Below are 12622 nucleotides of genomic sequence, written 5' to 3'. Positions count from 1 at the left end.
TGGTGACATTGCTTTGTTGGTAGCGCCAGGGGATCAGCTGGAGATTACATCTCCTTCATCTCCTTAATGGGGAGGTCACTGACAGACACACATTCACACTCCTCATTATTTTAGTCAAAGAGAACACCATGTGTCTCACACTCTCTATCAAAGTCATTAAAATCTGCCTTCCTGAGAACAGACATCAATCTATGGCCTTTGGCCTTATTGTGACATCTGACTGACAGAAAAAATACACGAAGTGTATTTTTACACATAAAAAACCCCCAGATATATTTTAAATACGCAATAAAGTTTACGCAACAAAGCTTAGCCCCAAAACTAATCCAGGCTAAGCGTTCCAAACTTATCTGCGAGCCTGCTGTGAACCTTGCTAACTATTAATCATACGGAGGTATACAAAACCCAGGAGAGCCTTCATGTCTGTCCTCTAAACATAAACTTAAAACAGTAAGTAAGGTAGCATAGGAAGCAAGTCTCTCTTTGGGCAGGAGCTGTAGACTGTCAAACATTAATATGCCACTACAAACAATGGCATTCTTATTCATGCTTCTTCCAGGAAGGCCTGTGAGACAGCCATAGGTGGATTAGAGTCATTCAAAGATGTAATATATGGGAGTACAATCAAGGCTCTGACTGAAAATAGCAAAGGAGTGGAAAGCTACATATTTTAAGCCTTGGATGTTCCACATAGGGTACATACCTATGCTGTGTTGGATCAAAATAACCAGTGACATTTAAAGGGATCTTAAACAACACTGTAGTAATCATACCCGGTTTAATAATAATAGATTTCCCTCTGTTATGTGTGTGAGTATAAACACCTGGTGTTAAATTCACAGCCCGATTCAGGAGTCAGGAGTCAGGAGTCAGAAGTCAGTTCTGTCAGAGCTGTGGTCTTTGTGTCTACAGCTCAGAGGAAAAAGAGTACAGATAATGCAGCCAGCCACAGTGAGTCAAGATTTTAGAGGCCCAACTCAACGTATAAATAAGAAGAATACAACAGTAAGATTGCCTTTCTTAATCATCATTTCATTCAAACTACAGATCTCGAAAAGCAAACAAAACATCTCCCGAAAGGTCACATTTCAACCTTCACTTGCAGGCTGCATGTAGTACCTACCACTGCTCTGCGTGTAAGAAGCACCACCACTACATGAGACTTAGAGAAAATGTTCTGACCATAACAAGAGGAAACGACAAACTTCACACCACCAAATGACAAACTATGACAATCCACAGAGCTGCCAGTGTTCTATGCCAAGGATCGCTGATCTCTCTTGCGCCTCAGTATCAGAGTGTTTATGAAAAGATTATGCTCTTTGATGGGCTAATGCATCTAGGAGGCTTTGAAGAGAAGTTGAAAGGCATATTCCAGCAGCAGCACTCTATCTTTAATGACAGTGACCTTTTGCAATGGGCTGCTTGTCCACCACAAAGATCCAAGGCTTTCATCGTGAGAAATAAATCGACGGACCATGTTGTTTATTTCTATTATCTACCCTGATGAATTTATAACATACCGTATAAAATGAATAGCTAGATTAACTAAAACTTTCAACCAATGTGGATTTATATACTTTTTTTTTTTTTTAAATCAAGACAAAACCAAAGACAAGATAAGGTATAGACTGATAAATAGTTATTATATTTCTGGCGTACGGTCATGATTCTCACTGTGCTATTATATAGCTTTATTTCAGATCATCCTTAAATCAACCCATGAAAAGTTCATTTGAAAACATCACGACAAGTTTTCCAAATAAGGTCCTTGGATTTACGTTTTACATGTTACACTTTCACATGCTGTTAAGTATAGAGCGAGCTGCCATTTCTACACAATGAAGATGTGATTACAGTCTTTAATCCCCTGGTTTTCATAGGCACTCAAGTGCTATTAAGTCAAAGATCAGCAGAAAGTCAGAGTGACCAGCGTTAAGAGCCACTGATGTAAATAATCATGCCCATCTGTTGAAGGAGGAGAAGAGCGCTTGCCAAACACATGGAGCCCTGTCTGCACTAATGGCTAAAGTGAATGGCTTCCTCTTCCCCTCTCATTCAACAGGACTTGGCGCTTGTCTTGGTCCTGTTCGGCGAGTAGCCTTAGAACAGTGCCACTCTCCTGGGATGTCTCAATTTGGTCTCTGCTGAACAGTGCGTTCTTTTTCATGCAGATTTTACTAGATGAATTCTCATCTAGGCCAAGATGTTCCTTAGAGTCCAAAACTCCCTATACTTTAGTGTATATTCAGAATATGGGCCAAACCGCTATGACTGATAGCTCCCACACACAGGCCCTGATTGTCAAGTCTTTAAAACAATAAGTGTCGTAAAGAGACAGAATTATCTTTTTAGCTGTTGCACGGTTGTAATTTGACAACTGTGTAACAGCTTTGTTCAAGCAAATATTTTCTTTAGATTACATGGAGCAAATGGTTGAAACACTCAACCTTCAGCCATCAAAATGTTCCAGGCATAACGATAGCTGTAATTTTTTAAACTGATTTCCAATTTATGATATGTACCCAGGTACTTGAAAATGACTCGACATCATAAGAGGGCAAATCCAATCGATAATATATGAAGATATCGTTCATTCATCTGCACACATACACAAGCAAACTTGTTCCATTGCCTATACTAAAAACAACAGCACCTCCAATTTTCAGTCAGTAGATAAAGCACAAAAAGGACTTTAATCCTCTGGTTTCTTGTAATGAGGTGACGCAGAAAAAAAAACCCAGTTTCTATGGTAACTGCGCCCTTGGTCTTTGCAATTGTGCATTTGCCAGTATAAACCAACTATGACTTCCATGTCAGTGCAGTGACAAAGCTTGTGATCCAGTTGAGCATTAACACACAGTACAATGCAAACATCTGTCATCAACGGAAACTAATTTCCCAGATATTTTTAAGATTTATAACAGATTTTATACTGACTTCACATGAACTACATTTCTTTCTGCATGTTGCAAATTCCAAAGAGCACAGGTCTGTTTGAAGCATTTGAATGATGTCTAGTTCCAAGTTTTTTCTGAGCGAAACTGTGAAAGTCTGTGACAATATGAACTCAAATGGCATTTACATCTTCAGTAAAATGAAAAGGGGATTATAATATTGAAACTGACTATTTCTGTGTGCCACATCATTGTCAGTGAGCATGGCTTTGGTCTCTACCTTAAACATAATAGGATGTGTGGTTTCCTAGGAAACACAAAAGTCAAAAAGAGGGAAGATTAGGCGGATTTTAAATGAGCTAAATGCAACCCGCACCTCCTGAATACTGCTGTCTGCCAGCTGACAACAGTAAAGCAAATCAGTTTAAGTGGTTTCGACATATTAAAAACTTGTGTAAAGAAAAACTAGAGAAAAATATGCACGTGAAGTAAACAGACAATACTACAGGTCACAGTTAACCACAATGTAGTGGAATAAAGAGAGGAAATGAAAAATCTGAATTGTAGTTCGTCTGAGTCTGTAATTTACCGCTGGTCAAAATGTCTGTACAACCTGAGAAGTGACCTTTTCTTGAAACGATGATGCAATTAGAAGATATTGCTTAGGGCAATGCTAATGCAATTCTGTTTCACCATCAGGTTACAAAGTCAAGCACAGTTGCTCCTATGAACATATGCTACCCTCCAAAATCCATACTTTTATCAGATGTCTTTTAGGTGGGCATATGTCTATTCCTGATCTTTGAAAATTTGCAAACATCATGCATTCAATCGTTCGTTCGTTCATTCATTCATTCATTCATTGTCTAAGCTGCCTGTCCTAATTAGGGTCACGGGATGCTGGAGACTATCCCAGCGCTCATTGGGCGAAAGGCGGGGGAAAAACCCTGGACGGGTCGCCAGCCCATCGCAGGCAAACATCATTTCAACCAAAAAAATATTAAGTTTCACAAGACAATAGTTATGAGAACAGAATGATAAAAATGATATTGACTGCAACAGTAATTACGCAGTTGCTCCCGGAACTACGAGAGATCAGACAGAGTGTTTGAGCCACAAATGATAACTTTCATCATTAGCATGACTCAGTCCAAAGATCATTTCCAAATGGTTGGCGCACGCAACCAAACTCCTGCCTCCGGCTTATACCAGAAAGTAAAGGCAACAAACGGTCAAGCTAAGCCATATGTTCAGCTCCAATAAAAATGCATCATTAGTTAAACAAACATGCTGCGTCATCCAATTCAGGTTGTTTTTTTTTTTATAAGAGATAAATTCTAAAAACCTAATCACAATTAGTCTAAAGCCACGAGCAACAATTCTGGTATTTTCAGACGACAAATGTCTCTGAGCCTAAGATTCAACGTTCTATGACTTGTTTATTGTTAACATTTTTCAGTATTAATCAATACATGTGGACTTCAGTCATATGATTACATAAGCCCTCAGGAGAAAATTAGAGCCTTTTACGCATGCTTTCATAACAAGTCTGACACAGACAAAGAAAGGCCCTGAAGTCTTTTCTAGCTAATGTAGTGTCCTATTGCGTCATTTCCTGTTTTTGAATCGCTGGGTGGCTAAATCTACAGCAAACACTGATCAGAAAGCCATTAGTCTGTATGAGACCACACTCCGGCAGCGTGACAGATAACGGCAAGCGGCAAGAGGTAAACACTCCTCGCTTAAACCCGCTCTCTCTCAATTCCTGCTCTTCACCTACACTAAGAGGCTACAGTACACACAAAAAAAGAAGAAATCCAAACATCCCTCCATTTGTCCATCCAACCAATCATCCGACCATTTATTCATCCATCTAATCTCTAATCTCATCTTTCAAATCATTGCCAACGCTGCATAGAGCTACTATACATACAGACTCAGTGGTTTATTCATAACATAAGGAGTAACTGACTTGTACGTCATAAACACATCTCTCAGAGGATCAAAATAAAGAAGAGTTCAATTGGCTGCAGAGAACTGTGTAGGACACACTGGAGAAAGGTAAACTATACATTTAACTCAGTTTGTGTAGTTCTGGGCTTCACAAAATTTATAAGGGAGGCTGGGATAAAACTGAATGGAAAAGTATTGAATGATCATTAAGGGATATGTAAGAAAATCACATTAGTCAAATTGAATTTTCTTGTGGAAACAGCTCATGCAGAGGTTACAGTTTAACCAGTGATGGCACTGTTGCATTACTGGACTGTAGCAAATGAAAACAAATACATTTACAGAGATCAGACATTAAAGCAAGAGCCATTCTCATTATACTACACTCAGTGAATGAGTCAGTTTGGGCTGTTCACCATGGCGTACTTCCACTGTATCCATACTCAGTCTGAAGGTATTTTAAACAAAAGGGCAGCTATGCTAACACTAGCCCTATTAGGCAATTTGTTTTTGACTACACTGGGAAGATTACATTTTTCAGGTTTTCTTATCATTTAGTTCCCTTTGGACTTTTACACTCTTCCTGTCACATCCCAAATCTGGGATCAAAGCCAGACCATTCCTCACAAATCAATGCATTGAAGAGTCAATCGATTCATCTATCCAGATTGCTGAAATTTGAAGAGTGACGAATGATCTGTATAAACAGTGGGGATATTGAAAAAATAGAAAGATCTCAAAATTTTATTTGGTCTGTACTTGATTTTCTCTCTGGATTTTGTATAGGGTTATGAGAAGTGCTTATGAGTACAGACAAGCAGCAGCTGCCACATACAGATATATATAAATATAACACTAATATAGTGTAATATGACACTAATATAGTCTATCTACGCTTTGACAACAGGTTTTTCTTAATAATATTATCTGGTGCAATGGCAAGAACCTTTTAGCGAGGTATACTTGCCATACCATTAAAAAGCTATGCCTACCTGTCCTGGAAGAAAAGCATAAACTTTAGCATTCTGTTCTCAAGGTCCATTTTTCCATTCTGAAGTTTGACAGACCTAAGCATGCTTATGGTGGAGGTCAGAGGCCATGGTTTAGCTGCTCCATGTCATTATATTAATAGTTGAATCTGTAGCTACAGCAGTAGTGATGGCTGACTCTGTAGCTACAGTATGGAATACAGTAGGTTGCCATGGTGAATGAGCTTTTACCTGAGATCAGTCTCTGAGAACCTCCTTTGGACCATGCCATCTTCAGACTCCTCCTGCTCCTTTTCTCTGTCTACACTATTTGCTCTTCTCACCACCTCTCCCCCTCCCTCCCCTCTCCCTCTTCCTACAGCCACCCTTCCCTCTTCCTCCTCCTCCTGTAACACCTCCCCCACTGACTCCTCCCCTTCCCTGGAGAGGCTCCGCCCCTGCATGGCTTTGCTGCAGATCAGAAAGCAGATGCAGAAGTGCAAGCGGCATGCATGCAAAACAGAAAGGAAAGCAAACACAGAGCCACGGTGAGAGGAAGCTCTGGTAAACATTAAGAATTATAGACCATGAACAAATAAACATGGGGATGTAAAATAAAGTAAACAATTCAAGGCAAACGTTTAAGCAAGACATGTATGCACAACTTAATGCGAATGCAAACTCAGAGAAAACAATATCCTCAGGTACTTCCTAGGTTACTGTGCCAGTGATGGGTTACTACCATTCTAGACCAGTAAAGTTCAGATGTTTGGTTCAAAATCTGTCCTAAACAGAGCCAAACCTGAACTCACTGAAATTCAGGAAATGATGCAGTACTAAAGAACATCTCCTGTTTTTTTTTAGAAGGAACCTAGAACAGGAGTTCTCCTAGTGGACAACTCCTGAACTCATCCAAGTTGGACATGAAACTAGATCATGATCCAAATTCTGGGTTCGCCCATCTCCGGCAAAGGGCCTTGAACTTTAATTGACTCTGTACACGGGCACCTCACCTGATCTTGCGGTTTCCTCGCGGCCGTTCTGACTGGACAGACATGTAGCTCGTGCTGCTGAACCGAGACGCGCTGCTGGTTCTCGAAACAGCGGACACGTCGCTTACATCGCTGTCGGACGATTTGGCCGAGAGGTTGTCTGTACCTCGCTGCGGGTCCCTCCCTGAGCGCTGAATAGACAACACAGAAGTAAAAGCACATAAGTCATTTAAAACATAAGACATTTCTCAGTTCCTATCCCAATGAGAAAAACAGACAAGATGAGTCACATCACTACTGATAGGGGTCCAGACTAAGGACCTCACCCTGGATCAGGTAAACTGTCATAAGAAATAATCACATTTTTAATGACAGATTTTGACTTCTCGGTGACAGTCTGTGAGGGAATAATGGAATCTATCACTAGATTTATCATTGTTAACTGCTCTTAAAGAATCTGAGGGTTAATACAGCACCAGTCTGTCTTAAACCAGAGGAAAGGGTTAAGCTGACAGAAATGGACCGTGTAAATTCACACACAGTGACCGTAACTTATTATTTTTAGGCAAGCATGAAGCAGTTATTACTCTTTCTATAGTGTTATTGATTTCAGTGAAATCCATTGTCGCTTACATGAATATTCATGCTCATAGTGACAGAGAATGTCAGTTCATACAAAAAGCTTAGGGATATAGATTATCTCAAGTAATAAATAATAGGCTGATCTACACAATGCATATGCACCCACAAAATTTGCCATGCTGCAAAATGTCTAATGTGCAACCTTGAAAATTACCTACAAACTGCTTCTGTGAGAGAAATTTTTCTTATTGAGAATGAAATGCTGAGCTTTTAAAAAGAACTCATTGTTTTGTCACACTCTGGTATTTAATGGTATGGTATTTTATGAACAGAGCAGATTTATTTTATATATTATAATCTGAAACACAAACAGCCCCAAAACAAGGGCATCTTAAAATTTTGTTGAGAGAGATCAAACCCCTCCTCCAAAAACATCGCTACCAGTAGAAAATGTTCGTGAACAACACTGAAAGAGCTGTCCTCCTCACATCATTTCATTTCACTTGCTTTTCATGTCGCTAAAGGGTGCGAGAAGAAAAACGTGACTGAAGGTTGTTTTTATGCTGTGTACTTCTGAATAGCCTCAGACATAAGTGGAAGGAAAGATTTTTGGAGGACAGTCAGAGACATCTTTAACAGTTTCCCTTCCAGGCAGAATCTCAAGGTTTAAAACAAATGTCTGGCAAGTAAAGACTGTACTGATGCTTTTTATAGAACAGTGAAGAACTCTGGCAATCCTGCTGTGATGCCTCTCATACCAAACACTTTAAAAGACACATGAGGGCAGATACATCAGGACTTAAATGGTTTGTGTTGGTTTCTGATTTTAGGCAAGAGACCACAATACTTCATTACAGTTTAATAATCTGAGTGTCAAGAGGGTTTCTTTTTTAAACCACAAGTTACATCTCCCATAAAAGTCTCCCATGGCCTGTCTCAGGACTGGCCTGTAAATCCAGTGTCATAGGGTTATATAATAGTCATTTTGGCACTCTGAAGAGGTTTTATACATGGGTCCAGTTTGTCAATGCATCGTAAGCACCTTTTTTTTAAAGTAAATATGATTTTGGTGCTCAGTCCTTCTGTTGAGATGAAGTTCATTATTTACCTTATATGGACTGAAGCATCAAGTAAAGCGTGCATAATGACATCAGGAAAGCTATGAAGTATAAAGTGGAGAAACGGGAATCATGTGGGGAGGTGGAACTTGCCTTAGAATGATAGTCTTGCTCCAGTCGGGAATCAGAACCGGTGCCCTGTTTATATTTATTCATCTTCAGTTTCATTTGTCTAGTCCTCTCCTCCACATCCATAGCACCTAAGGAGGGAAGAAGAACACAGATATGAGTGTGAGTGTGAATGACTGTGCTTCTGATGGTTAATAACAAATAAGAAAAGCAGGCCAGGACCAATGTCCTGTTTCATTACTTGCTGTACACAACACTGAGGCATGGGCTGATAGTTGACATATAATCAAACACGTCCAATTTCAAGCTGCTCTAGAACCACGAGTCTGCCACTTACTCTTTGTTTAATCTCAGAAGCGAATATTCAGAAAGGCTGGTGACAGGTAGCTAACATGTCAGGGACTACTGACTCAGACCAGAGGGGAAGCTGTTCTAAATCCCTAACTGATAGGGGAGGTCCTGCAGTAGAATATAACTATCATGCCCTTGGAAAAGGCAGTTAGCCTAATGAGTTGCTCATGGTTTCCTGCAAAATGGAGACAGGCTCTCAGTGGGCAGGTACAGATTATTAAGGACATTCAATAAACCTGACTAAACAGGTCTATGTGTGAATCAGTAGTCTTAATGGTTCTTTGTAACATCATCCCCTTTTCCCATAAACTCTGACTAAACAAACTCTTCATTTTAGCCCACCTCCATTAGAAAACTGTGAATTTATATATTAGACATTTGTGTTTATTGCACAAAGGTAGCGATTTACCATTAATTCTGTGAGAGTTTTTATCCTTGGTTCCATGTTTTAACAGCATGAATTATGTGTCAATGTACTGGGTTTATACATTTTACAGTATCCCTTACAGTGTGATTTTTTTCTTTCTTTCTTTCTTTCTTTCTTTCTTTCTTTCTTTCTTTCTTTCTTTCTTTCTTTCTTTCTTTCTTTCTTTCTTTCTTTCTTTCTTTTCTTTCTTTCTTTCTCTCTGTCTTTCTTTCTTTCTTTCTTTCTTTCAAATTAAAATGTTGGCAAAATATTTACATTTTACATGGCGTGAGACATATCTAGTCTCAGCCATCACAATGAAATCCATCTAACACTATTCAGCATTCTCAGTCTTTGTTCTAATCACGCCTGATGCATGTGGTGTAGTTCATGACATCGCTATATCTTTGGCAAAGTTAAACTGAAGAATTAACATGAGCGAATGCAAATAACTGCCCAGTCAAATTCACTGTATAGTGAACATTATCACTGCAGTCTTCCAGTATCTGTGCTACACGCAGTACTTTCAGCTGTCATATCGTATTCATACTAAAACAATCTCAACTTGAAGTTATATTGAGCAACATTTGATAAATCAGTGATTTACAAAAACTGTTGATATGTGAAAAAATGTGGTGCACATAGCCCAACTGAAGTACACACTATGTTTGAATATATCTGAGTACATCTGGAAGGGCTGGTGGAGGATTTAAAATCATTGTCTTACTTTGAACATCAGTATCGTGAGAATGCTATTTACATCACATTACATTTACAGCCTACTTTCCTAATGTTTCTATTTAGACAAAGCTCTCTATAAAATATACAAATACAGGAGTCATGCAAAGATGATATTCTTCTTTGAAAGAGAGCATGGTCTCATTTCACTTGGCAGCACCAGTTGGACCATACCCACCCTACACTGTAAACCTGAACGTTCAAATAACTTAATTCTATTAAGTTGTGTAAATTTAAAATGACCTCATAAGTTAAACTGACTTAACAATTTTGAGTTGTTTTAACACGTATCCAATTTGAGTTATGTCAGATAAAAACGTTTGATTAATTTCAAATCATTTTTGAATTAAATAATATGAGCTCCAGATTATTAAGCCACTATAACTTAAAATTTTGGAGTTCCGACGTCCGACATCAGTGCAACGGTGCATCGTGGGGCACCTGCATTTACATTCGACCTAGGCAACTTTCTACAGGGATTAAGAGTTTTTTAAAAAAAGAGAATGGTCACTACAGCCTTCATTACAACTACTTTGCATTTGGTGCAGTGTTTGACTGACAAGCCAACGGTGCGATGCTACCACCTGTGACATGATGACTGAACGCCTCTAAGTCAGAAGCTCGTGTTAATATAATGAGACGTTATTATAATGATTCCAGTTAGGGAGATGTTCATGATTGCCGTGAGATTGCTGGCATTCTCTCCTGGGGTGACTCGGGTGAAGTGGGCAGAGTGATGAGGACGATAAGTTTCAGAGTCGGGGTCTTGTACTCTTTCTCTCTGATTTGAACTGAACCAGTGCAAGTTATTTCAACTGACAAAAAACAGTGACCATAACATATTATCCATTGCTACATAAACTGAGAATTAGTAATACTCAGGTATTCCCAACACATACTTTGCAATTCTGCATTACTTAACAAATGAATTTACTTAATCTTCCTCAGGCAACGGGTTTCAAACTTTTTTTAAGTAAAGTCAACCAATTACATTTTACAGTGTACCTGCACCTCTGTTTTCTGGGATTGCTTTCTCTCTCTCTACTTCTGATAGTAAAGATGGCAACAGAGAGGCAAAAGACAACAAATGGAGGAGAAACACAAATAAAATGAAAGTAAATTGGAAATCACAACCAAATATATGAGATTCTGCGAGAGAGTATATAATATCAGCGACTAAGTGATATTACTTTCAAAGACTTTGTGGACCATGCTGTCTCAAAGCCACTGTCATCAGCTAAAGCCATAACCATACATTCTAGGACATCATTTTATGAGGCTTTGTTCTATACCATCATGTAGCTCCATACAATCCAGCTACAGACAGATCCTTGTGCTTAATGAATTGCCTGCCATAATAATTAAATGTGCAGACAGAGTTAAACAGCATAATGTTTGAAAAGAGGAACATTGAGTTTAGTATTGTGTGTGGTTATGACTGGTTCTGTGCAGCGTATAATTATCTTGGCTTCACAACAGAGGTCAAAAATAACTCCCACAGCTTATTAATGGAGAAATGAAGCAATAAAAGCTATGAGAGAGGTGGAGAGATGCGGGCAGTGAGCCAAGAACCCTTACGTTTGAGATCTGTTGGCCAGTAAAAGAGGTTTCGGCGTGAGATTAACTACAAAGCCGTAAAGCGCTAAAGTAGTTTACTTCATAGGCGCAGTCTCAACGTTTTAAATTCTCCATTTTTCTCTTATTTTGCCACTTATCAGAGTCATGATATCAGCGTAACATCTATAAGCTAAAACTCAGTTATGCATATGTCTGAGCTGAAGTCAGATAATATTAAGCCCACAGTTATAGTTACAGGCAGTGTTCTAGTGCTGGTCTGCCCTTTTTGCAGCGAATAGAATGGGTATAGGAGGAAAACACACAAGCAGAGAAGGGGAAAGAAGCAGCGAGAAAGAAAGAAAGAAAGAAAGAAAGAAAGAAAGAAAGAAAAAAAGAGGGAAAGAAGGAAAGAAGAGGAAGGGACAGACCTGAGTTTGTCCGACTGGGTGAGTCCATGTCTTCTGAGAGGTCATAACAGAAAATGGACAGACATAGACAGAGGAGATGGGGTGAGAGGATGTGAGTAAAGGGGACAAAGGGGTTTACCAAGGAGCATGGAAGGGGTTGAGGATCAGAGTGAGGTGGAAGGGGGAGGGTATAACAACAAACAACAAACAACAACAACAACAACAGAAAGCAAAGCAAATATACCACCACATAATCACTTCGAAACACATAAACACACATGGAAAACACAGAGGAGGATACTAAAAGAGAAGAGCAAGATCAAAAGGCAGAAAACGTGGAAGAATACTTTTGAGAAAGAGAGGAGGAAGGAAAAGAAGCATGTTTAAGGAGCTCTTGAGGAGAGACCTGAAATATTGCAATGCTTCTGAAATGTTAGAGATGTTGATGGTGAAACGTGGTTCGGAGCAGACCGACCAGGGTTAGAACCTACAACCTGAAGGAGAAGGAGAGGAAGAAGGGAAGGAGGGAAGAAGGGAAGGAGGGAGGGAGGGTCCAGTCTGGAGCACTATTACAACACAGTAAA

The 12622-nt window shown here is 39.3% G+C and overlaps 1 protein-coding gene across 2 annotated transcripts in view; it reads right to left on the bottom strand.

Moving 5' to 3' along the window:
- Window positions 1–12622, bottom strand: part of rims2a (regulating synaptic membrane exocytosis 2a) — a 116811-nt gene that overhangs the window by 17695 nt on the left and 86494 nt on the right. The window contains exons 24-26 of one of the 2 annotated variants that reach the window (XM_030782466.1): window positions 12060–12092; window positions 8604–8710; window positions 6832–7001 (exon numbers count right to left, since the gene is read on the bottom strand). In XM_030782466.1, coding sequence (XP_030638326.1) covers window positions 6832–7001; window positions 8604–8710; window positions 12060–12092 — 310 coding nt within the window. The remainder of the gene's footprint in view (window positions 1–6831; window positions 7002–8603; window positions 8711–12059; window positions 12093–12622) is intronic. The other variant, XM_030782467.1, reaches the window with a different exon arrangement.

Source organism: Chanos chanos, chromosome 8 (genome assembly GCF_902362185.1).
Source record: "Chanos chanos chromosome 8, fChaCha1.1, whole genome shotgun sequence".
NCBI classification, from domain to species: Eukaryota; Metazoa; Chordata; class Actinopteri; order Gonorynchiformes; family Chanidae; genus Chanos; species Chanos chanos.
The sequence above is the reverse complement of the archived record's forward strand: the minus strand, read 5'-3'. Positions and strand labels throughout refer to the sequence as shown.